This window comes from Podarcis gaigeae (assembly GCF_964106915.1).
Source record: "Podarcis gaigeae genome assembly, chromosome: 4".
In the NCBI taxonomy this organism is placed as follows: Eukaryota; Metazoa; Chordata; class Lepidosauria; order Squamata; family Lacertidae; genus Podarcis; species Podarcis gaigeae.
Genome location: NC_139677.1, coordinates 39,596,951 through 39,623,390, shown reverse-complemented (window position 1 = coordinate 39,623,390; position 26,440 = coordinate 39,596,951). Strand labels below are relative to the sequence as shown.

At 43.8% G+C, this 26,440-nt stretch overlaps 2 protein-coding genes and 1 long non-coding RNA gene across 7 annotated transcripts in view; 1 reads left to right on the top strand and 2 right to left on the bottom strand.

Moving 5' to 3' along the window:
• Positions 1-1,186: 1,186 nt before the first annotated feature.
• LOC310842597 lies at positions 1,187-3,826 on the bottom strand. Its single transcript, XR_014563257.1, has 2 exons — positions 3,723-3,826; positions 1,187-2,403 (listed from the first exon to the last, which is right to left on the bottom strand). It is a non-coding gene; the product is annotated as an uncharacterized lncRNA (long non-coding RNA).
• Positions 3,827-3,857: 31 nt separating this feature from the next.
• Positions 3,858-23,940, top strand: GPR143 (G protein-coupled receptor 143). Of its 2 annotated transcripts, none has more exons than XM_083734505.1 (9): positions 3,858-4,494; positions 8,190-8,299; positions 10,817-10,911; positions 11,378-11,470; positions 12,629-12,738; positions 13,410-13,518; positions 14,681-14,798; positions 17,190-17,430; positions 22,076-23,940. In XM_083734505.1, exons 1-9 carry the CDS (start codon positions 4,245-4,247, stop codon positions 22,153-22,155), a joined length of 1,206 nt encoding a protein of 401 aa, XP_083590631.1. In that variant the 5' UTR covers positions 3,858-4,244; the 3' UTR covers positions 22,156-23,940. The 2 variants fall into 2 exon arrangements, with proteins under 2 accessions (XP_083590631.1, XP_083590632.1); XM_083734506.1 differs by lacking the exon at positions 22,076-23,940 and adding an exon at positions 19,237-19,611.
• The window catches only part of TBL1X (transducin beta like 1 X-linked), a 132,695-nt gene continuing 129,785 nt past the window's right edge, over positions 23,531-26,440 (bottom strand). For all 4 annotated transcript variants that reach the window (XM_083734453.1, XM_083734452.1, XM_083734451.1 and 1 more), the window contains one exon: positions 23,531-26,090. In XM_083734453.1, coding sequence (XP_083590579.1) covers positions 26,064-26,090 — 27 coding nt within the window. In that variant the 3' untranslated portion in view covers positions 23,531-26,063. The remainder of the gene's footprint in view (positions 26,091-26,440) is intronic.

The following is a 26,440-nucleotide window of genomic DNA, read 5'->3' as shown; positions in this document are numbered from 1 at the left end:
CTTGCATCTTTCTTAACACTCATACAATTTGCAATGTTTTTGTAAATAGTCCTTAAATTTCTTCCAGTCCTCTTCCACTGCTTCCTCTCCCAGGTCTCGGATTCTGCCAGTCATTTCTGCTAGTTCCATATAATCTATCAGTTGCATCTGCCATTCTTCCAGTGTGGGCAAGTCTTGGGTTTTCCAATGTTTAGCGACAAGTATCCTTGCTGCTGTTGTTGCATACATAAAGAATGTTCGGTCCTTCTTTAAACCCTCTGGCCAACAATGCCTAAAAGGAAGGCCTCTGGTTTCTTAGGGAAGGTATACTTAAATACCTTTTTCAACTCATTATATATCATTTCCCATAGAACAATTTCTGTTCTCATCCTGAAGCAAAGTTCTTAACCCAAGGTATTATTTCTGGGTTAGCGGAGTCTGTAACCTGAAGCGTATGTAATCCGAGTACCACTGTATTGGAAAATGTTCCTCATACGTCATCTAAATCTGTATACCATCCCTGTAAAGACAGTGTAGGCTGACTGGAGGAAGTCTGCAGGGCTTACCTCCTGCTAAGTTCATGGCAGAAGAAACAAATTTTAGCTGGGGATTTCCTAGTACATAGTTGGCAGTCTTCAGCCACTACACCACACCTAGTGTCTAGTGAATACACTGGCGCCCGTTTGTAAGCTTAAAATAAATCAGACTAACAATGTACTGCTGTGCATATTTACATAGGATGTTAAATATGGCTTCCTTCTGTTATATGATTGCAAAGTCTACATTTGGAATCTTCCACATTCATAATCATCACATGCCCTTCAGTTTCAAATAGGCAACTGGTACATGAGTACACATTACTTCTCTGATGCACCAGTGTGTAGCTAGCTTCAGACTAAACTGAATAGGTTTTGAACTTTGAAACACTGGCATGACCAAAGAGATTCTACTGTAGTCATATTCCAGCATTTTGCAAAACTAGAGGACAGAACTGTGTAGAATCCCCCAAACAGATATATTATTGATTTGCTTATTCTGAAGGAAATTCTGAAGTTTGGAAGTCACAGAGTTGAATAGTAAACCAGTAAGAGATTGGATAAATAACTATTTACTTCATATTAATTGTCCCTGGTATGTTTAGAAGGCTTCTGAGTTATGTAGCATCAACGTTGTTGCTAGTAAACACACACATACGCCCTGCAACCGGTTCCCTTTAACAATAGTGTTTTATTACTGCATGGAGTGCTCAGGATTCTTAAATTTCATCACAATATTTACAGCTAGGCATTGCATCAGAAATCGTACTGCCCTTACACTGGCTCAGCCATGAATTTGGAAACAGCTTCTTGTTTGGGTATAAGGAGGGAAATATTCCACTAAATAATGCAAGTCTACTGAGAAAAGAAACTTACCATACTTGCTTTCAAATAAAGTGATCTCTGAAACAGTACATCTCTGGAAGCTTCAAATGGCAACATGCAGTGACAATGCTCTTAGTAATACGTAACGTTAATTTCCAGCGTAATATGCAAGATTAATTTCCATCATTAATTTCCAACGTATGTTTCACTGACCGTTAACCATATGCTCTCAAAACACTATGCTTGAATGCCGTTTCCCATTCACTCACAAGGGCATGCGCCTTAGACCAGGGTGGGTGGGGAGAACCATTTTCTGCCATATCCCCGCCCCCCCGAAAAAAAATTACAATAGCCAGAGGTTTCTACACATACACACCTCACATTATCTCCATCCTCCTAATGAAAACAAGAGGCTTTATCACAGTTCAAGGGCATGTTCCACACAGACAGAACAATTTAAGGAAAGTGTGGAGCAAGGCTGGTGGAGAGATGGTTGTCTGGGGAGCATGAATGGCTTGGGAGAGTCCTGAGGGCCAGGCAGAGAGGTCTGAATGGCCACATTCAGGTTCGGAGGCTGAGGTTCTCCACCACTGTCCAAGACGTTTATTGTGGCATGGTAAGCAACTGTCAGCCTCATGAGAGTCAGGAACAGAACAGTAACAACATCATTTGTTTTAAATAATCATTCTGTCTCTTTCTGCAGTTCTTTGCCCCATTTCTTTCCCCCATTACACCCAATTCCTACATATCTCCAGGCTGCAAAATATCACAGACAATAATAATATTAAGGTCAGTAGAAAAATACTGGCTTAAGACAGCAGAGGATCTGGGCCAACTTGCCACATTTATTTATCTCTCCTGCACTTGTACTGACATTCCTGCCACAACAGCAAAATGTGTTCCACACTTGTCTGGCAGTTCCCGGGAGAGAATCCCTCCGAACGAGATTTATAACAAATCTGTATTGCTATTATATTTTAAAACCATTCATATGGGGGGATTTCTGTCTTCTGTGCAGTTCCAAAAAACTTTATTTGGTCTGCAACCAACTGCAGGGTGCATTCTAGAAAGAAACAAAAATGAAGTATCATTCTAAGAATCAGTCCATAAATGTTTTAGTCACTCCAAACACATGAATTTTGAGGGAAATGGTTATAGGGGTTTTTATCTTTAGAGCAGCTGGATTTGAAATGCTGTGGTCAAGGGAGCTAAAGTATTTATCTCTATGAAAATCAACAAAGGTAAAGTGTGTGTGATGTTCAACATAAACAAAGAAATAAGCTATTTTAGGATTGCAGCCTATGTTCCCCAAGGGCATTTGACAATCCTTTGTCATACCTGGGATCAATCTAAAACCTTATAATGAATTATTGACTATGCTCATGCAACAAATACTAGTGATTGTGGGGGGTAATTACTCTCAAAAATATGGGTGATGACAGTAAGCTAGTGATATGCTATTGTTTATATCAGGAACGGGGAACCTGCGGCCTCCAGGTGTTGGACTCTGAGCAAAACAGACTGACTTGGGAGATTACCATTGCTTTGCTATGTTGTTGTCTATGCCAACTAGGGCTGACAGGAGTTATCTGGAGGACCACAGATTGCCCATGACATTCCTACACTCTTCCCTTAGGTAAGTTCCATTGAATACAGCATGGCTTACCTCTGGGTAGATATGCATAGGATTGCACTGTTAATGCAGATCAGTTACCCAAGTTTCAACCACTTGCAATGAACCCTCTTCATGCCTGCTTGTAAGTAAGGCCAATCAAATTAAGTGGGACTTACTCCAAGAACCTCTGTCACACTCGAGGTTTATCCAATGAAACATACTTGAAACTTTACATAGTTGGATTTTTCACTCTGTGGCCGTAGCATCTATAAATAGGAATCAAAGTGGGTTGGGGTAAGAGGATGTCGCTGGTTTCTTCCCATGCCAGGCACAATCTTGCTAGGGCATTGGCATAGGAATCAGCCACATAGCAACCTAGTTGTGCAGAAGACTTCAAAGATCCTCTAGTGTTTAACCTAACCCCTGCTGATGAAGGAAATCTGCTGTCCCAGCATCCCTGACAGGTGGCTAGCCAGCTTCTGCTTTTAAAATTCTAAGGAAAGAGCAAGGCAGTCTGTTCTACTGGAAGGGTAGCAGACTCACCTCCCTTAAAGAGATTTTTAATCCACATACATGGGTCCCAGTTACAGTCGCTACTGCTGGGGCGCTCATGCCCGTGCAAGGGTACCAAAGAAGCACGCTCGATGGTGAAAAAGCGATTCCCTCTTTAACCCCCTTAGCTAAATAATTATGTGGGGCCGTGTGTTTGCATTCAGTCCTTCGGATTTTGCGTGGGTGCAGTTATCCCAAAGTGAGTAATAATCCACCTTTTTTCGGGCGCGATTCCTTCTGCCCAGAACCTCCACGGACGGAAGCTGATCGCTTCGAATTCGCAGATTCAGAAGGAGCAGCAACTTCGACGCGCTGCAGCGGGCAGAATCCCCGCCTGATTTGTAGCCATTCATGCACCACGTGCCCAATGCAGGCACGCATCACTTGCCTCGAGGGGATTCCCCCCCCGTCCTGCCACTTTGGAGTTTCCCTCCTCCTTTCCCCGCTCTCCCCTTCCGTCTGCGGGAAGGCCTACCCGACGCCTCGGAGCGAAAGAGCCCCGCTTCGGATTAAGGCCCGCTCGCGCGGCTGCTCTGATCTCCGCCCCGCCAGGCTGGGCCTGGCCGCTGCAGGGGATTTAGCCTTCGCAGCAGCGCCAGCGATGCCGCCGCCTGACCCAGCCACCCCGTGACTCTCTGCCTTCAGCTCGGCGGGAGAAACATGAAGCAAAAAGCCTCCTGAAACGGCGAGAGGAGGCTGCTTTGGGTGCTTGGCTGCCGTCGGGCCCGCTGCTCCTCATGGCCTCTCCGAGGCTGGAGACCTTCTGCTGCCCCAACCGGGACGCGGCCTCGCAGCTGCTGCTCGCTTTCCAGCCGCAGGTCTTCTGTGGGGTTTGCCTGGGCAGCGCCTCGGCCGGCCTGGCGCTCAGCGCCCTGCAGCTGCTGCCCAAGAGGGGCCAAGGCGCCAGGAAGGTGCCCAAGGCGGCAGCGTCCTCGTCCTCCACCATCCTGCTCCTCATCTCCGCCTGCGACATGCTGGGCGCTTTAGGTAAGGAGGCCACGCGCTGCTGGCCAGGGTCGCCCCCTGCTTGCTTTGCAAGGAAACCTCTTCACCGCGTGGTGGGGGGTTTTGTGGTGGGGGGAGAAAGGGCGACGGACGACTTTTGCATTGGCAGCCAGTCGCTTGGGGCATCAACAGGGTTGCAGACTTGGAGGGATGGTTCAGATTTCGTCTCCATCCCGTATGGGACAGCTGCATAGTCCTGCATTGGACTAAATGATTATCAGGTTCCTTCCCCAATTACATAACTTCTGTTCCCTTCAAATCCTATTTCATAGAATTGCGGAGTTGGGTCCGGGGTCATCTAGTCCCACCCCCTGCAGTGCAGGAATTTTTTGCACAACGTGGTGCTCTCGATCCTGAGACAAAAGAGTCTTATGCCAAACAGACTGAGATAACTTAAATCTCAGTGTTGTGGATTTGAGCCCCACGTTGAGCAAAAGTTTCCTGCATTGCAGGGGGTTTGGACTAGATTTCCTGCGTGGTCCCTTCCAACTATAGCTCCCTGTTGAGACTACATTCAGTGGCAAACCCAAATTGACCTCTGTCTCATGTGGTCAGCCTTCTGGCCACTTGCACAAGTGTCCAAGAATGTACCTGGTTGTAGGATTCTTATGATACCCTGTCTACATTTATTTTTCCAAATGGACAATTGAAAGGCAAGGGACTTTTTTGCCAGTGTAAATTGCAGGTGAAGCAGTGGGGGCCAGGGGCATGATACAGATCCAGCTTGCGCAAGTTAGCAAGAGGTTAAATCCCCTCTACCATCTCATGCCCGGATCAAAAACTAAAACCGCCCCTCCATCACTGAGCTATATGACTGATGTTAAATTGTAGTTTAGTGGCCACCAAGTCTGCTTGTACAGATGGAATTTTAAAGCCCTACTCTTGGTTGTCCATCCCTCCACCTCCAAGTAAAAAAATAGCATTTGTTCTGATATTATACAAGAATATAAAACACCAGGGAGAAAATTAATGCAATTGATGTTAACTTCTAGGGAAAAAAAATAGTGGGGTGTTAACAGTCATTTGTTAATTGCATAGCAATATCTTAACGGAAGAAATAGTGCATGCATTTGAAAAAATACTTTACATATTTTTAGATGTACACTAAGATGGCTTTAAATGTCATAAATGCAGCAAACTAGGACTCAAACCAATGAATTCAAGCAACAAGAAAGGATATTCCAACTTAACATCAGGAACTTTCTGACAGTAAAAGCTGTTGGACAGTGGAACGGACTCCCACAAGAGGTGTGGACTCTCCTTCCTCGCAGGTTTTTAAGCAGAGGTCGTATGGCCATCTGTCATGGATGCTTTAGCTGAGATTCCTCCATTGCAGGGGGGTGGACTAGATGACCCTTGGAGTTCCTTCCAAGTATACAATTCTGTGATTCTATGAAATACACATGATGCTACATTTTCAGCCAAAAAAAAAGCTTCCAGAGCAGCTGAGCATGGATGAAAAACAATGAAACTGTATAGGACAGGTTAGCTCAGTAGGAAGTTGTGAGAGGGTATAGCTCCCTGTTGAGATTACATTCAGTGGCGAACCCCAGTTGACCTCTGCTTCATGTACTGAGCCTTCTGGGCAGTTGCAATAACGTACCTGATTTGTCCAAAAGGAATGAACTGCACTGACAGAATAGAAAGAGGTTAATGGTTTAGTTCAGACAATAATATCAAATTGTGGCTTGCTTTGCCATTACATCGAAATTGGCAAGCTGTGGTTTGCACTTACCCACCAAATCAGATTTGAAAATCCATTTCAAATAGTAGTTTCCCCATTCTGATTTCAGGTTCCATAGTTTTCAAATTCAGTTTTGCACTTTGTGTGAACCCAGTTGCTCTCTTACAGATCGACAGCACTCAGTGCAACGAAACTTGCATACGGGACTGATACATTTTCACGTTGGGGATAAGAATGGTTGCAGGTGCCAGGGCATTTTCCCGACATCTCAGAATGCTGAGCAGGGCTGTGGTGGTGGCCTACGGGGCTCATGGTTTCCGTCAGAGTGACCAAGATGACTACTTAAAAGAGCTCTACAAGACAGCCAACAAATACCACTTCCTCCACAGCCTGGTCCTCCTGGCTGTGCCCCACTGCTGCTATCCATGATTTCTGGCAGCATCCTGTCTCTGGGCATGGGGGTGTTCTCTGGTGCCCTGTATTACCACGCCGTGACAGGGGACCCAGTCCTGACCAAGGTGACCCTTTATGGTGGTTCCCTCCTCATCCTTGGCTGGATCACCATGGCCCCTTGACACCCACATTCTGTTCCCCTGTGCACCCTCTCTACCAACGCTGGGGCAGCCAGCCCTGTCCCTCATCCCCCCTCTTAGGATAGCAAGAAGGGAACCTTAGGAGAGGAGAGATCTGCCAAATGTCAGCGTGGGATCCCCTGAGGTCTTCAGCCCGCCCAGAACATGTCTCTATCCTGCATCTTGGAATTCCCTAAATGCTGAATCCCTTTTTAAAAGTCAGGATCCTTTTTTCAAAAATTGCAACCAGATTTGAGTTTGTGATGGAGGAAGAGCTTAGGCCTCGACATGAAATATCTGATAAGTGCTTTCAATTGGTGCTTTTAAACTTAATAAATGATGAGAGTGGTTTAACTTTTAAAAAAGAAAGAAAGAAAAGAAGCTTGCGTACTTATACATTGTCTATATACCATTTTTGCCTTTCCCCTGCCCTACAAATTAAAAATCTCAAAATGATAATTCATTTGGAGCTGAATCCTGCTTGATGATTGGTTATAATTGCTAAGGCTACAATCCTACCAAGGAGCAAATACCATTGAACTTGATGAGACCTACTTCTGAGCAAATGCGCTTAGGATTGCTCTGTATATGTACTAGCAAAAATTCAGATGAAGTGACTAATGCCCAGTTCACACAGGCTGTGCCCCGTTTTCCAAATCCACCACCACCTGTAATGTTTGGACTTGTATTTGTAAATACTGTGCATCCTGTATACTGTGTATACTGTAATGCAAAAGTTTGGCTACAGCGTATGTTCTGCTGGAAAATGACACTCTCCTCCTTTCTGCTCCCATCTTCTTTAATGCATAAGTAGCATGATAATAATTCGAGAGCAGGCAGCAAAGCGGATCTAGATAAGAAAGCACAAAGGCAAAAAAGCTAGACCACAGCAACTTCAGCACCTCAGGCATACCGTAGTAGGATTTGGTTGAAACAGCTGAGCTTTTAATCCCTGAATTGTCTCAATTCATGAATGAAATCCGTAAGTCTGATCACTGGTCACTCACATGACGGCAGTTTGAAGACTGGGAAGGCGAGCATGTGATTCAATAACTCTGGGAACTTCATGCCCTTACCTTTGACTCCTTTCTATGGATGGAGCATGCAGGATCACATAGCATGACAGCACCCATTGCAACAATCCCTTCACTTATCCTGTGAACTGGTATATTTATTATATCACCATACAAAGTTGTTATTATATCACCATACAAAGAGAATGGAAGTCCTGGTCCCCCCTTATAATAATTATTAAGAAGAAGAGCCCTGCTGGATCAAGCCAATACCTTATCTAGTCCAGCCTCCTGGGCTGAGTGGTCAACGTGATGCCCGGGTTTGGGAAAACATTTGCATAAACAAGGTGAACATAGAACTTGCTAGAGTCACAGCACATTAAATGGATTTTCCCTCCTCCTCCTTAGGTGTCATCTTCAGATCAACTGTCTGGTTAGGGTTCCCAGACTTCGTAGCAAACATATCTGTGGTGAATGGGACGGATGTTTGGCCTGCTGCCTTCTGTGTAGGAAGTGCGGTAGGTAACAGATGTGGCCACGGTCCACGCAAACTGGTTTATCACATTTGCATTCTGGCTTTCATTTGTGGAGGTCAGGGCAGCCTGTGCTGGGCTTATCGCAAAATCCTGCAAGGTGAGTTAGGCCGAAAGCAAGCAACTGGCTCAAAATCGGCCAGTGGGCGTCATGGCTGTGTGGGAATTCACACACAGGGATCTCTTATCTAATCCAACAGTTTGTGGATCTGTGCCATTAACGGTGTTAGGGAAGAGTGCTAGCAAGGCCTCAAGAGCCTAGATGAAGTGTTTTTAATAACAAAGAAGCAACTCTGAACTGTTTCCACGGAAGGCACTCCGAACTGCTGCAAGAACTTTTTAGTCTGTTGGCAAACTGGGATCAGTTGCAGCGAACTTACAAAATGGAAAGCCTCAAAAGTGATAGCATAAAATCCTCTCGCCTGAGGTTCTTGAGCATTTCTACCATACCTTTTCAAAATGGTTGAGTCACCTGAGGGGGGAAATCAAATATGTGAGCTGGGGTGGATTTGTGCTTTGTGGTTGGAAGTTGAGATACTGCACTACCACCGTAATGCACCCATTGTGGGAAACCTACTAGAAAGGCCAGCCGAGCTGCCAGTGAAGATACGCTAGTGGAATGACTAAAATGGTTTGGAATTGTGGGAAGAAGGTAGGTGGTGCAGGGAAGGAGCACACTTAATGCTGTTTGACTTGTGCTGCCATCAAAGGCTCAACTTTACACCAGCTCCAGATGGACCTGGTGCAATAAATTTCCCTCTTCGATGGGAGGAAAATTTTTAAAAATACCCCCTCGCATCTTCTGCCCAACCCACATTGCCAGTTTAGTTCTGATGTGCTCCCAGTACAGGGCATAAAAAGCGGGGAATTGATAAAAGATAGTCTTCCTTCTCATAATAAATTTTGAGATTTCCCCCCAAAATAATGATTTTAATATTGTCGTTGAAAAAGCAATCCATCAATTGCAGTCCTGTGCACATTTACCCAGGAGTAAGTCACCTTGAGCACAGTGAATCATCTAAATAAACATGCATAGGATTGTGTTGCATCGTTTCTTCAACGTTAGCAGTCTTTGCTTTGAGTAACCAGCATTTTTTTAAAAAAGGTGAAATAGATCTTTTTGGAATCAGGGCTGAGCAGGGGGAAACCTTTGAGTTTGCAAGAAGCATGATTTTTAACTGTGGCTTTTCTGCAGGTAAACTCAGCAATTGCCACTGGGGATAATGACTAATTAAGAGAGGAGACAAATAACTGAAAGCTCAATGGAGCCTAAACACCCAGAACTCCAGGAGCTGCAGAGAAACTAAAGGTGGAATAATAAAGGTTGCTGGACCAATTTAAAGGGGAAAGAATGCAGCAGAATTCCAGCTCTTGCAAGGAAGAATGTTAGAACTTGTAAACACAGACATGAAAGATCACTTATCTAAGGTCTAGTTGTGGGAAAAAATGTGAATTATCTACAGATAAATGCCATGGAATTAGCTTGATTGAAACCTGCACATTCCATGTTTCCATCGGCCTTTCACGAGGAATATATGCAGCACAGTTTACAGTGCGGATAATCCTTTTCTCACAGCTTTTTTCTCCCCTTTTTGGTGCAGCAAGAAATAGCAATTTCTTATCAAAGTGATTCATGTAATAATATTTTATTCCATACAAAATGCCGTACTTTAGATAGGCAGTTTCCTCATGCATATTCCTAGCTGGATGAGAACAAAGTATGGAAGTTGATGCCTGCCTCTTCCAGTTGATGCATTTTTATATCAGGGCCACTCTTGTCTTTAAGCTAAGGCAAAGATGGGAAACCTGTAGCCCTCTGGATGTCATTGGACTCCAATACCCATCAACCCCGGCCAGCATGGCTAATGGTCTGAGATGATGGGAGCTGTGGTTCTGGAAGATCCAGAGGGCCATGGGTTTTCCATCCCTGATTGGATGGGTTCTCCATCCACCCATTGGATCGATACCTTTCTCTGGGTGACCCACACTTTTGCTGTCAGAGTGAGAGCCCAGTACTCTGAATTTGGCTGTGCAGATAGACAGCAGCCATTTCTGAAGTTGTTGCTAGTTTCTCTAGCTACAGCCATTGCATGCATTTATGTGCTGATTTCATTTCTACCCCACACGCATTGGTTTGCTCTCCATGTGACACTGACAGGTTTATCACGAGCGGGCAGTATAGCGGGAATGGTGAGAACCAACCTCAGAAAGCCTTGCTTTACTTGCAGCATTTGACAAGCCTTTTATGTTCTCAGATGTCCTTTCCTAGGGGAGGGAGAGTCTGAAGTCAAATTACGTTTTACATGTGTAACATTTGCGGGAGGCAACTGATCAAATCGTACGCACAAGAACCGAGCCTAGGGCTAATACTGGCACTCAATGACTTTGACGTCCACATATTTGGATGTAACTTTTCAAGTTTAAGTGTCACGTTAAGTTGTCTGTTACTCTCTGCAGCTATGAAATACAAATCCCTCCTCTTTTTCCCCTTTCCCCCCACAGATGTGGATCCAACTCTTGTACAGTGCTGGCTTTTGGTGGCTGTTTTGCTATGCTGTAGATTCCTACTTGGTTGTTAGAAGATCGGCAGGGATGAGGTAATAATGTTAAATAAAACCACACTTTAAAAATAGGGCAATATTTTCAGCATTTTTTGTTTGTTTGTTCATGCCTCAATATTCATCCAGATCTGATCTGCCGTTATTACTTTTTTTTGCATGAAAGCTTGCCTAACACTAGCCTGGGTTTACCTCATGAGTCATGACTACCTTTGAATATTCTTTGCTAGCAACTCAATTGACTTTTGCTCTTCTCAGTTTTCCTGCAGTGTGTTGATTTCTTCATTGAAGTTTCCCAAACGTCAGTTGTTTGTAGTTAATACACACACGCACACAGCATTCCAAGAGCTGAGCTGCAAGATTTGAATCAAACTCCTTACCAAACCTCATAACTAATTTGTTTCCCAAACCGTTGACTTCACCATTAAAAGGGAGGAACACATGATGTGTGTAATGCTGAAGCAATTTCTGACGTCCAAACCTTTGGCTTTCCATGTATTTCTAGTACAATTGTGTTGTATCACATGATGACGTGGGGCCTGGCGATCCTGCTGTGCGTGGAGGGAATTGCGATGCTATACTACCCTTCAGTTTCTAGGTAACCTTTAAGTTGTTTAGCTTTACTTCTATGATTCACACAATGTTTTAATGAATTCAGTCGGACATGGCAGATGGCGTAGGTTTGTCAGGTTCAGGCAGTTGCTTAGGCCTAGGCTTATTAAGGAGTCCACCAGCTGAAAGCCAGCTTGCCACCTCGGCTCCCAGTTGGTGTGAAGTCCACGTGCATCTGGGGAAATGTGCTTGGTAATGTGGACCAAGTTGCAGCTGGAAGGCATGTGGTGCAGACACCTTTCAGAAGCCAAACAGGCCTGGTTCTGGTCATATGGATGAGAGATTTCTTAGGGACTCTGCCTACACTGTCTTTGCAATGCATTGAATAAAACCTTTGCTTTAATATTGGAGCTGGCTAAATTAAAACCTTGAGGGTCCAAACCAGATGTTCTGAGGTAAATACCGTATTTTTCTGTGTATAAGACAAGCTTTTTTTTACCCCAAAGCGAGGTTCAAAATTTAGGCTCGTCTTATACACAGGTAGTGCTGAGGGGGGACATGCAAATTGTTTTTTGGCGCAAGCCTGAGATTGTAAGCGGCAATTAGCCATTTGATTGTTTGGGGAGGGGATGCCGAAAATCGCTCACCCACCATAATGCAGCACACAACTGCTCGCGTCGCAGAAACCACCTATCAGCTCCCTGATCACCGCTAGCAGCCACCAATCACGCTCCCGCTCGCTGCAACAAGGGCAGCTGTCTATTGACTGCTGCAGCGGCAAGCAGGACGGCTAATGGCGGCAATCAGGCAGCTGCGACGCGAGTGGTTGTGCACTGCGTTCTGGCGGGTGAGCGATTTTCGGCATTCCCCCCAAATAATCCTCCCCCAAAGCTCAATCCCCCTATTTTCTAAATTTTGAGGCCGTCTTATAGACGGAAGAATATGGTACAATGGGGTTTTTTTTGTGCTGTAATGTGAAAGTGGAAGTAGTAAAAGCTATCCTACTGTCTGAACATGGGACAGACATAGATATACATGTGGATGCTCACATCACAATTATTCCCCTGTGTTTCTGGCTAGGCAGGAAGCCCATTGGGAATCCTGAGTGAGGACTGCTACATGTATATGAGGGAGCTCTAATCTTGGAGGAAGGGAATGAGAAATAAAATCTGTTAACTGCCCATTTTTCTCACCACCCCTTCAGTTGCGAAAATGGTCTGGAGCATGCGATTCCCCATTACGTCACGACCTACGTTCCATTGGTGCTTGTTCTGGTGGCGAACCCAGTCCTTTTCAGCAGGACAGTCACCGCTGGTAAGATTCCAGATGGCAATCGGAATTTGCACGTGTGAATGAAAAACAAGTATTAGGAACGTGTCTTAACGGATCATGGTTCCTTTTTTAATTAAGGGACGCAGGTAATCAGAAGGAGAGAACTGAGAACTTCTATGAATCAAAAGTTGGCTTCCTGAATAGATTACACCTCCGTACCCAGAAATTTTCAGAAAACTTTGGGAGGGATTCAGCATTGTGCTAAGATGATCATTCTGCCAGGGCAAGCTTTTGGAATGCCAGATGGAGCGACCCCCCCATGTGCTCTTCCAAAGGTTCTCCCAACCCCCCAAAATGAGCCAACTTCAGGTGGTATGCAGAGGAGAAAAAGGGGAGAAGTCCATGCCCAGGGCTTTAGCTCACAGGACTCAAATCTGCCCATTATTTTATCTTCCTTAGAGGGAACCTGGTCTCTCCAGATGTTGTTGGACTGCAACTTTCATTGCCATTCTGGCTTCTGCTGGTGGGCTTTGGTTCCGACAACATCTTGGTGGCCACGGTTTTTTTTTAAAACAGACCTACCGTAACATTTTAATGGCATTTGGACAAGAGAAACAACCTAGTGGGATGTGCCATTGATCTTCACTGCTGACCTTAAAATCGCTGGGCTTTATCTCACAGCATGTCCAATGCTTTTTATTTCTCCCTTCCAGTTGCATCCTTACTGAAGGGACGACAAGGGATCTATACAGAGAATGAAAGGCGCCTGGGGACAGAGATCAAAGTTCGCTTTTTCAAAATCATGCTGGTGGTCGTTATTTGGTAAGACACATTTCCGCCCTCCTGCTTAATGGAATAGTTTCTTTTAACGATATTGTGCGGGCAAATGCATAGGCTGATGTTGCATCAGCTCCACATTTTAAAAAGTCAAATTTCGTTTATCTGAAATTTTGACCCAGGTAGGGGCTTATGTGTGCGCGCACGTGCTCCTTCCCTTTATACAGGGGTGGGGAACCTCAGGCTCAGGGGGCAAATGTATCCCTCCAGAGCTCTCTGCCTGACTCTTTGAATTCCTCCCAAGCTACCCCTCCCCACTGCCTCTGCTTCACATTCTGAGTGCTTTTGCCTGGATGGCATGTCTCACTGAACTCTGAAAATGCCTCTTTCCTTGCCTGAATGCAGGGCAGAGGTTGTGTGAAGGGATGAAATTTAGAAACTAATCAAATGTACAAAGTTACATTTCTGTTCATTGCTGTGCCCACCTGTTGGCATGTGTGCCCCCCCCCCAAGCTTGCCGAGAAGAGAATGTGACCCTCAAGACGAAGGTTTTCCATCCCTGCCCTTTATATGTTGCTGCTGCTAACAGCTACTTAAAATTTTCCTCTTTATGGTGCCTACAGCAATGAGGGTTCTCTCCCCTGTCCCCCCCCCCCAAAACCTCAAACACCACAGCCCAGTACAGTGGTACCTCGGGTTACAAACACTTCAGATTATGTGTTTTCAGGTTGCAGACCGCAGTAAACCCGGAAGTACCGGAAAGGGTTACTTCTGGGTTTCGCCGCATGCGCAGAAGCGCCAAATCACATGCGTGTGCACAGATGCGGCACTGCAGGTTCCGAATGCTGCGGGTTGCGGACGTGCCTCCATCACGGATTACATCCACAACCCGAGGTTCCACTGTATACTATGGTATGAATCCAAATGACCAAAATTAAATTCCGCAACTGACAAGCCTACAGGAGAGTGGCATGTTAAAATTTCATTTTAGCTTGGTTTCTCTGCCTCAGGCTGCACAAAGGGATTCCAAGGCAGGGAGATTTTGTACATGCATTCATCTTCTTTTATATTACCGGCTTTGAAAATTAGCATTCAAAGGAAACTTTCCAAGCTCTTTCTGCAAATGAGTACAGCTATGCTTTGAAAACAAAGGACATGCTTCAAGTGATTCATATCTCTGCCTTCTTCTCTTGGTGCCTGTTATCAGCTGGTCATCGAATATCATCAACGAGGGCCTCCTGTTCTACCTGGAAATGCAGCCAGATATCAACGGAAGCCCCTTGAAACACGTCCGGAATGCAGCACTGATCACGTGGATCATAATGGTAAGGGCTTAGCAATGCTTTTTAGGGCTTCCTAAACGAGTGTCATTGGCAAGGTGGCCATCCAACAGGAAAGGAGTCCCCAGAGACCTGCAGGGTGGGGCAGGGACAGAATTATCCTGCTGAGGACAGTGCAGGAAGTGATGAATTGGGAAGTTCACTGGATAGACAGAAGTGCCAACCACTTTATTTTTCTTTTGGCTGCAGGTGCCTACAATACAGGTAGTAATTAACTGTCAGGAGAACGTTTTAATTTGCTTGTGTACTTTTTTTTATCCATACAGGCTTGTTGATAATGATCAATACCAGGTTACTGAGTCATGGCAGAGTTGGTTTCTAATCAGCCCTGTCACTTTCTCCTGAAGTCTCAGCATCTCTCTCTCCTCACCTGGAGCAATCCTTGTCCTTCTCTTGCCTAGTGTTACTTTTCATCATTGGCTTCCTGTTCCTCCTTCCACTGTCTCCCTCTTCTCTCAACATAGCAGAGCTTCCATTACTTACTTTGCTCTTTAGAGCCCTTTATGTCATTCATTTCCTTGTACGGCTGTGAAATTACACTCTTTTGTCTGCCTTCTCCCCCTTTTTAAATTTTTCTGCCCAGTATCTCGTGTTTAACTTCCTTCTTTCTACCTTTCTCTTCCTTTCTCTTCCCCACAACACAGCAGTGTGACTTTGCTGGAAATCTCATGACCACTCTAGTGTGCTGTCCTATTTTTGTCCTAGGGAGTGTTGTGTGTCTCTTTGCCCACATGTGTAGCAGTAGTAATAATAATAAATAAGCAAATGTACAGACTCCAGGGTTTCAGGCAGGGGAATGCTGGAGATACAAGATTGAACTTAGGACTTTCTGCATGGAAAACAGATGCTCTAGCACTGAGCTACAGTGTCGTTCCATCATAATTATTTTTACATTTGAAATCAGTCCTACCGAGGTCAGTGAGCTTTACTTCTAGGCAAGTGTGTATACATAACTTCACAGCCGGGGTTGCTTTTTTTTTTAGTTTTGCCTTCCTGCTAACCAGTAACTAATACTTCCTCACACCAACAAATGTATAGAATGCTGAAGGGAGCAACCTTGAATGCTCCTTCAAAACAATTCTTAATACAATCGTATCTTGGTTTTCAAATGTCTTGGGACTCAAACGTTTTGGCTCCCGAAAACCGGAAGTGATTGTTCTGGTTTTCGAACGCTCTTTGGAACCCGAATGTCTGACCTGGAGCTTCCTGCAGCCAGACTTCTGGAACGGATTCCGTTCAACTTCTGAGGTACCACTGTACATACCTTTTGTTTCCAATGTGCAATAATGCCAAGTTCAGCGAAGGAGCACTTTTGCATGTCCCGACTCGCTCTCAGGTACGCTGGTGAGACACGCAGGCTCGTCCCAGTCACATTGTCTCCATTGGAACTTCTGCTGTGGGAGAGCCTCCTTCCTCTCCACTCCTCATCCTAGCCCATCTCCATTTGAAAATGCTTCTATTATCAGGTACCTATATGCAGAGCAGAGTCGCCACTACAGATGTCTGATCCCCTCAGCGCATGGATGGGTCACTTAGTGTAGCTCTACCATCTCCCCCACATGCAAGAGGGAAATGTTCAAACAGGGCTGGAAGAGTCTTTAGGTATTATTCTTGTTCCATCTTCTTCGTTTAGGCAGGAGTCGGGAGAGAAGCCCCCCTTCCCAAAGCAAAGGCTGAAGGTGGCTGTGCTGCACACCTGAGGATTGCTCAGAGAAATTATACTTTTATTTCTGTAGTAAGTGAAGGGGACAAGAGTTTTCATTAATTTCCCCAGGAGTTTTGCCAAACTCCTCTCTCAAACTTAATCCGTTCTGGAAGTCTGTTCCAAAACCAAAGCATTCCAAAACCAAGGCGCGCATGGATTAATCCATTCCAGACTTTTAAAAACAACCCCTAAAACAGCAATTTAACATGAATTTTACTATCTAACGAGACCATTGAGCCATAAAATGAAAGCAATAATCAATGTACTGGTCACACAGTCAATCAGTAGCTGAACTGGGTTCCACACAGTCACAAAAACAAAACAAAAAAGCTGCAAAAACTAAAATGCAAAATAAGCAGCAAAAACAGACAGACCTCAGAATAACACTCAAAATGCGTCGGAAGTGTAACACTCAAAATGGAGCACGTTCAGCTTCTGAAAAATTTTCACAAACCGTAACACTTACTTCTGGATTTGCAGTGTTTGGGCTCCCAAGTTGTTCAAGTACCAAGGCGTTTGAGAACCAAGTACCACCGTATGCTGCTTTGGGAGGTTCTTATACTGAAATGCGATGTGTAAATAATTAAAACTGAATGAATTCTTTTAAAAGGACCATGGTTCTTCATTACCCATAGCCATGTTGATTCTCGCCCTGCTTTTTGGTCCTTTAGGGAGTACTGAATCCAATGCAAGGCTTCCTTTTTACACTGGCTTTCTACGGATGGACGGGCTGGAAGTTGGACCTGCGCTGGAGAAAAAGCGAAATACCCTGGGAATCAATGTCCACGTCAACAGCTGCTGAAAATGCTTACGGCTTGCCAAGCGGAAACTCTGTGAATTTCCCCGACTCAAAGAAAACGACTGCGGAGCCAAACCACCAGGCGGATGAAACCTTAAGCATGCTGTCTGAAGGTAACCTTGGCAGTGATGAGAGGCCACCTAGGAACTCTCCTGTCTACCAGGGCTGGTAACTTGTACCACCTCAGGGCTGCTTCACCCTTGCACTCCTCTTGTTGGAGGACATGCATGTTGCATAGATCATATTTCAACGCTGTTGATTCACCTATTCAGCTGCCAGTCAACACAAAGTGGAATTAAGAGGTGTACATGAATGTGTGATCTGGAGAATGTGCGAATGTGAATGAGTACCAGTACCTCACTTTTTTTCCTTGTACTATCTTTCCACTCATCAAGACACCCTTGCTAGAGAGAGAAGCAATGTGGGAGTAAAAAAATAATTGAAAGAAGTCAACTTTTTGACAAACAGTGCACAAGAATACCGCTGTCAGACGGTTCCTGTGATGTTCAGAACTTATTAGCATTCTAGTTTCTTTTGGCATACTTTGTTTTCTTGTCTCCTATAACTTGTATATCTTACGGTACATGATTTTGTTTAATAAATATATTACGGAACCCTGTAACCCTAGTGGCTTTCCTGGTTAGCTGAGATTGTAACGTTGCTGTGTTTTATTAGAAATACCTCCAGCATTGTAGTTTGAGCCTCAGTTCTGGCCTTTCTCTTGTAGCATGCAGAAGAGCTTGCTTTCTTGAGCCAACTTTGGCATTTATTCTTTTCCCAACAAGGGAAAATGTTTTTATATTACTGTACTCAACCCTGTTCTGTGCTTCTTGACATGCTTTTGCACCATTGTGAAGATGTTTGTTGACATCGTTGGCTTGCAGAAAGCATAGCACTCAGGGAAGAGAGCTACAGCAGCATGAAAAAGAACGCCCGATATTCGGATTCAAAATATTACGTCAGAAACACATGCAATTTACTCTTCTAGCCGGATTTGTATTGGGGATCTTCCAGTCAACTTCCATCTACGTATTCTGCGCAATTTGAATCCTATCTTTCCTTCGGCTGTTCCGCTTTCCACTCTGTTTAAGCAGAACTAAAGAAACCCAAAACACTCAGCGATGGCTGCAGTGGGGATCAGTGCTGCTTTAAGGCAAGACTTTCAGGCCTGATTTGCCTAAGGGCCGGTTCAAACTTTCCCCTGAGGTTGGACTCCTTGAGACCTCGCTATTGTAAGTCTGTCTTCCCAAGTGCTTGTCTCAGCCTTTCTCCCTTAAAAGGAAGGGGGTGGTAGATGCATAAATGGCTATAAACACACATCCTAAGTTGTGTCATTACACAAGGTGGAAGTCAAACACAGCTGCTGCACTACCTGAACCCTGTTTGTGTGGCACCGGACACCTTGCCTGTGGTAGATCTCCTAGTTCAAACCCATCTAGAATCCCTCCCAATCACTTGTTTCAAGGTACAATATTAGCAGGGCTAGAAAAGGCATCCTGCTTCGAGGTTTTTTGCACACAAGAGTATAGACCCACCTTTCCCAATGTGGTGTATCTTCTGCATCCTTTGAGCTATGACTTCCATGGGCCCCAGCCAGTGGTTCGGGATGATGGGAGGTACAGTCCCAAACATCAGGAGGACATCAGGTGGGGCAAGGTGAGAGCCGATCATTCTGTAGATACAGTGTGAGAGTTGTAGCTGTACACCTGCCTAGTCTCTCCTTAGCTGCCTTTTGCTGCCGATGTAGCATTGGTTCTGGAAGGTTGTTAACATTTTAGAAAATAAAACATCCAAACACTTAAGATGCCATTTCATCATCCGGGAAAGAACAACCACCCACTTGTTTTTTAAACGCGGCGTTCCATTCCCTCACTCCATCACGTAAACGTTAGAACATCATCGTGCCTTTCTGTTTACAGAGCCAAAGGCCTGGCCTTGTGGGTCAAGATTTCTGAAGAATTTTTGAACAGAAACTGCCAGGCACACGAGAGATCCAGCATCCAACTGAGCAATGCAAACCCTTAACATTTAACTAAGCAAACAAACCCAACGAACCCCACTGTGAAAGGGGCCAAAGGTCTTTGTGATGTCAGCTAGTTGTGCACAGGATTGGGGATGGGGACAAGACCAGCACAAGGCTGATGACGCCTACTTGCTTTTCTAATCTTATTTCTGACTGGCCATGCCAGATGCAGTATGCTTCTGAATGCCAGTTGTTGCAAACTGTGTAAGGGGAGAGTGCTCTTGTGCTTGGGTGCTGCTGGTGAGTTTTGCACAAGCATCTAGGTGGTCACTGGATGCTGGACTTAGATGGGCCATTGGCCCAATCCCAACAGGTACTTCTTACGTACCTTCTGACCTGGGCTATGTTATACGTGAGCTATATTAATGTGGCTTGAAATAAACTCTGGCAACAGAAATGGTTTGGAAATTCTTGTACTATCACAGTGGGAGAACATTTAAACAACGTCTGTTCCAATACAGGCCTATGCATGTCTACTCAGAAGTAGGTTTAAAGATGCAGTTTCGGGGATGCCAGTCATGGGCACTACTATGGTGTGTTTTAAAGCAAAGCCACCTCACTGCTTTACAGGAATCCACGGCAGATGTTTTCGCTTGGGTTCAACTCATGTTCAACTGGATCCTCAGATACATCTTGCACATGGCCACTACCCAGATCTAGATAGAAGGGTTCTGCAAGAGAGGCGGGGAACGAGCCTGAAATTCAGTGGACAGAAGGGGACACAGTTTTGATGAGGCAAGAGCCTCCATGGTAATTGTCAGCCACAAGCAATTTTTGGTTACACAAACCTATTCCTTCTTGGAAGAGGCCTTGAAGGCTTGAGCACACACAGTCCATGGCCACTACGTTCCAGCATCAAATTGTGAATGCTTAAAAATAAAATAAAGTTCACGCCCCATGATTCCTGGCATTCAGATTTTTTCTGGTCAGGGCAAATGGGAATAATTATACTATTCTAATAAAAACATGGCAGGTAAACAAACAGTAGGCTGTGGAAAAAGCAAGTAGAAGGCCCTCATTACCTCAGACAGGACTACAAATGACTCCTGTCTGAAACATTGGAGATCTGTCCTAAGTCTACTGAACTGGATGGGACTCAATATAATTATATTATCAGTACTATTTTTCTAGAAAGAGGTGCTGGAACTTCTCTTATCATGGCAACGGCACCTACCCGAGAGGTGCTAGAACTGAGTTTCAGCTGAACTTAATTACACCCCACCTTTTTCCCTGACAGGGACTCAATGCAGCTTACAGATAACATAAGAACAGCTAAAAATGAGGGAATCATTTAAAAAAACAACCCTAAATATCAATAGAATTGTGTGTGTGTGTACACATTATTCAAAACATACAGATAATTACAGTAAGAACTCCATGGTACTAGCCCTCTCATTAAAAACAGTTCCCAAAAGTTAGTTCCCAAAAGCTTGTTGGAAGGCCAATGAAAGGACAAGGAGGGAGCCAGTCTAACATCTCTAGGGAGTTCCAAAGTCCAGGAGCCGCCACCAGGAAGGCCCTCACCTACGTCCCTACCAAGCATGCAGCTGCCTGTGTTCCTAAGGCACACACAGTTCAGATACATATCCCAGTTCAAATTTCTTTGATACTTAAAGAGACAGCTAGAGTGCTATAATTCAGTACAGGCCCCTCTCTAGTCGCAAGAACAAAGACTTGATATGTCAGCATCTGCTATTAATAACGAGCAACAGAACATACTTGGTCTTCTCTCTGGCTCAGAAGAAAGGGCTTTGTTAAAAGAAAGCAGATTCCCCCCCCCCCCCGGTCCATTAGTGCCTGGATTGAGACGTGCTGAAGCGTGGGTTAGAAAAGTAATAAACCAAATATTGTGCTAGAAGTGAAGAGAGAGAAAACAGACACACACTCCTATAGGGCATGGGCAACAAGCCTCACAAGAGGCTCACATGTAGTTTGTTGCTAGTCTCTGGCTTGTTCGCATCAGTTTTGATTGGACTTCAAGTAGATATTAGGGAGATATTTTGAGAGGCCTTTAGTTAGAATGTCACACACCCACATACATTTTTAAAAATTGTGCAAAACTCTGCTCACCTTTGCCCTAAGCTTGCTGTCGCACTCAGTCTCATAAAAAAATATCTTCTACTAAACATTTCATAGGGGCTATAGATTCAGAACTGTTGATGACAATGAGCAGCAAATACGTTCAGCCATCAGCTCTCAGTGTGACCAGGGAAAACATCAAACACTTCTATGCAGCAGCTGCTTTGGCATTAAAAGAAAAAAAATGAATGGAAGCCTTTCAGGCATGAGCTCAACTAAATTCTGTATTTTCTGTGGGAATGTCACAAGCTTTATTCCCGGTCATGAGGTCTTTCCTAGTTTTAACATCTTTGCTCAAGCTACCAACTATTCTTTCTCCAGACTTCCTGACTCCTACACCTGATAAGCTACCCAACATCTCCCTAATGCCTCATGGAACAACACAATCATCTTGAAAATACAGTTTCTATAATACAATACATAGCAGTCCACACTAAAGCGAGAGTCACTGTGCCTCCATAGACATCCAGTCAAAATACTCTGTGGTTTGACACACTTATACAGCAAAATTCCTGCTCTGTAGGGTTAAATGCAAGTTTTGTACTGTAAGTTTCCTTCATTTTTTTTTAGTCAGCAAGAGACAGACCAGTTTCTTCAGCCATCCCTCTCCCTCTCCGAATGTAATGAGAGATCTCTCTCTCTTTTTGTCTTGCTAGGTTCTGATGCTAGCACAATTGAAATCCATATCTCAAGTGGAGCCCATGAATTAGATTGTAATGATGCTGATGTTGAATAATTGGAAACGGTCTGTGGAGAGGAGCTGGAGGACACCCTGACACCCACTCCCCCCAAAAAAGTCTAGCATGGAGTGACAAGCAAGTCTTCCTCCTTTGAAATTCAGATTTGCCAGCATCTCCCCCACAAGCCTGATCACGCTTCCCTTGACTGACCTTTGACGGCTTTCTAGTCCTCAGTCTGCAAAAGCACATAACTAATTCTGAACATGAGCCTGAACCATGTTCAGATTCAGTAGCAAGTGTTAAAACATTCCTATCCACAAAACCACCACCATGCTTTATTTTTGCCTCTAAACATTGCTGGGATGTGTAAAAGGTCCCAAATGTCATGGTGTGTGTGTGTGTGTGTGTGTGTGTGTAGATCTATATACAGATATATATACACACATATACACACACAACATGAATACTGAAAAAGTATCACAAAGCTTTCTTATTTTTATTAATTTTCCTTTGCTTACCTTGGTTAATTCTAACAAGACACCCACAGAAACCCTACAGACCAAATGACACTATTTAGTAGACCTTTCAGAGATTGAAAATGTGTTCCTTGCTATTCTTTTCCATCCTTGTGACACACTATAAACTGTTGATTCCCCTTCCAATGGGTCAATCACCTTGATGTGGGAAAAGGTTTTTGCTGTTTTCTGACAACTGAACTGTCCAGACTCTAACATTGAAGGGCAGCCCTGTCTACACACTCCTGTTGTGTTTACACACTTAATTGATTTTTTCAGTTAATTGTTTTAGTTAAGAGGAAAATATTTATTTTTATTTTATTTGGAGATTATACCTTATAATGATAGCAAAATCAAGCAATGAGCCGCAGGTTTACAACCACCATTGCTGCTCAAACACCATAGCAACAGCTTTCTCTTATTCTGACATAGGGTACTATCCAACTAAGTGATGCTCAGAGTAGACCTTCTGAAATAAATGGACCCAAGTCCGTCATGGCCATTAAATTCTATGTGTCTACTCCCAAGTAGGACTAGATATATAACCCATCATCTCAAGCACAACTCATCACTGAAAAGTTCACCTTTTGCATTATTAACTCACCAAATGGTGAATTTCTGCATGTGAATCATTCCCACTGGTACCTTCAGAATTATGAAATCTTGGCTGGTAAATATTATTTGCTCTGTCCCTTTAAAAATGACAAGCTAAGCAGGTCCTGTCAGCCTTTTTGGAGCCTGAACAGCAGCTGTGGGCTATCTCTAGTCCACCAAATGTTCCTCAGCTACAACCCCCAACAGTGCCCAAAAGCATGGCCAATGGCCCTGGAAAGTGGAAGGAAGAAGCCACAGTGCACCTAAGGAAATAGGCAAATGTTAATGGCACAGGAAGAATGAGAAACAACTCACACAGAGATTTCTAATATCAAAATATAGCAATTTATTCAAGACACTGAATATGATCTGTTGATTCTCTCCTTGAAACAAACAAACTACAACACACAAAGTGATTTGCTGAAAGAGAGTGCGGGTTTGTGTGTGTGTGTGTGTGTGTGTGTTTATAAGAGGGGAGTGGGTGTACAGACAAAACGGGGTGAGCGGAGATGTTGATTCAACAGAACCCGGGGAAATGCTGAAATGAGAACCAAGCCCGGCTTCAAGTCTGACACAGACAATAAAACTTCAGAAGCCAGAATTCAGACTTAATCAGTGAGTGGTTGAAGTAACAATTCTGCAATTGACAAAGAACCGCATTTTTTAGAAGGCAAAAAAGAAAACAAGAGAATGAAACAAGGACAAAGTAGAACACCCCCCACAAAAAAACAACCCTTACATTTGACAAAGTGCACTTCACTTGGCTCTAAAGTTAGTTTTTAAAATAAAAAATAAAAATGCAATCTCATATATGTCTTGGGGGACTAATATGCATTGAACCCTAGAAATACTGGGCTTTTTGAGGCCCCATATAAGGAACCCAGTGTATACCAAGTTAAAGATGCAGTATCCCTCTCTCCCTGGGAGCTTGCTGGTCAATTCAGGGTGCTAAGTGTCTCCAGAGGCAATTTCTGTAATATGTCAGAAATGTTTGTGGAGAAAGGATTAGCTCTTTCAAAATTCCAAAAGCTATTTGTTGGCTTAAACCAGTCTAATCTTATTAACTCTTACAGTGCAATCCTATGCATGTCTACATTACTCAGATACAAGTCCCACTGGGTTAAATGGGACTTACTGCTAGTTAAATGGGGGTCGGTTTGCAGCTATTTAATACCTTGGGCAGTTGAGCAGCAGTTTAAAAAAAGTGAACCCACTGCAGATCTCTCCAACTTAGCAGTATTTGTAAACAGAAATAGTCAGCAAATAGCAAAGTTTTCTCTACACTCTGTGAAACGCTAGACTTATTACTCAGAATAAAAATAAAAACAATTACCCATTTTGAATAAAATGGCAGAATTGGGCATTATTCAACGTGGAAATATTTTCTGCAAGAAATGTGGGATTTTTAAAAAAATGTTGAGAGTTATCTGGATATATGACTCAGAAAAGAAGTATCTATTTTTAAAACTCTAACCTTCTGAAATAATGTGACATAATTGACATCACTAAGACTTGTCAATTAAATTAAAAACATGCAAGATATTTCCCCCCCTCTTTTAATAAGATTATATTTTACAAAAGAAGCAATGCCTGGTTTCTTTTTTGTTTCTTTGTTTTAGCAAATCGCCTTTCATGGGGAGGAAATAAAAGGGATACTGCATCTTTAAATCTGTATCAGATTCCATTCAAATTGGGTTGTTGTTTTTTGTTCTGAATGAGTAACACAATCCAGTCTACATCTGGTAGAGATTTTAAGCTTCTAAAATTGTGTTTTAACATAAAAAATACTTCTCTTTTTTTCCAAAAATACACTGGGTTCTTTCTTTTCCTAAAAAGTCATCTTTCTCCTGTAAAAAGCGTTCCCGGCATTGCATTCTTACATAAAGCACTTATTACACAATTTGTTGAAAGTGCCCTTGAGACCCTAAGATCTGAAGCGTGGAAGTATTAAGAGAAAGAAGAAGCTGGGAGAGAAGAGACAAGAGCGGAAGGGGCAGGTGGGGGGCGGGAGCAGAAAGAAGGGGAGAGAAAAAGGTCTGTTAAAACTTTTCATTTTGCCCACCTGGCTGCATTTTCTGCGGGCACCAACGGAAAAAAGCAAAACAAAACAGACGAACAAAAACATGGGCACAATAAAGAAAGAAATTCAGTTCAAACCTACTATGCCTGTGATCCTCAAAGGCTATCATATTCCAGCTGAAAGGGGGGTGGGGAGGGGGAAACCCATGGAACAAATAAAAGTAGTCTAGAAAATAGAAAGTGTTGTGATTACAAAGTTGTGTGTGTCATCAGTACAAACTGGTCTTTGAATGTCCTTTGGGAGAGCAACGGTAGTGTCCAGATTGGAAGGGAAAAAAATACAAGACCACATGGAGGAGGATTCTTTTTCTCTCTCCCTCTCCCCATTTTGGTTTATCAAAGCATTTTGCTTTATAGGTTTTCTTTTTTTTAATTATTATTATTATTATCATCATCATTTTTGGCACAGCTTTTCCTCTTCTTTTCTGCAGCCATCAGAGCGAGTTCTCAGAGACCCAAACCAAACACTACGGGGTCTTTGCTGGTGGTGGCCTCTTGCTTCCAAAGGCTGAAGGTTCCAGGTGGAAACCATCCCCAACCCCAACCCCTACATGATTGTGTCTTAACTCCACGGTGAAGGCTATGGACAAAACATTTTGCAGGCTTCTGCCGCCTGGGAGAGTTGCCTTTGTTGTACACTCTGGGGTCCCCCCCGCCCAGTTTCTGTTTGTTTCCCCCTGTTCTTGCAGTTCTAGAGATGTTAAAAAATAGTTTTGAAGAGTGCTTCTACCCACACATTCAATGCTGGTCCATTCGCAAATTTTCTTCTAAAACATTTACTTTCGCAGGTCTAGAACACAAACCTAGAAGGCAGAGAGAGAGGTGGAAAACGATCAAAAAAACATTGTTTGGATATCTTAATATTGTTCACTCGTAATTGCATGGTAGTAATTGTACTATCTGGGCAATCCAGCAGGGAATATTGAACAAGGGAAAGGTATCACAATTGGAAAGGTTCAGTTTGCGCAATCACCCAGTTACAGGTCCTCTCTGCATGCTGGAGAAGCAAACGTATGCTCCTAAAACACACACTTCATGAGAAGGATCCTCAGCATGTGAAATAATGCAATAATCTTGGGACTCCATTTGGTCCTTGGAGAACACATACAACAGAGTAGCAGCATTCTTACATATCACTGCTTCTGCCATCTGT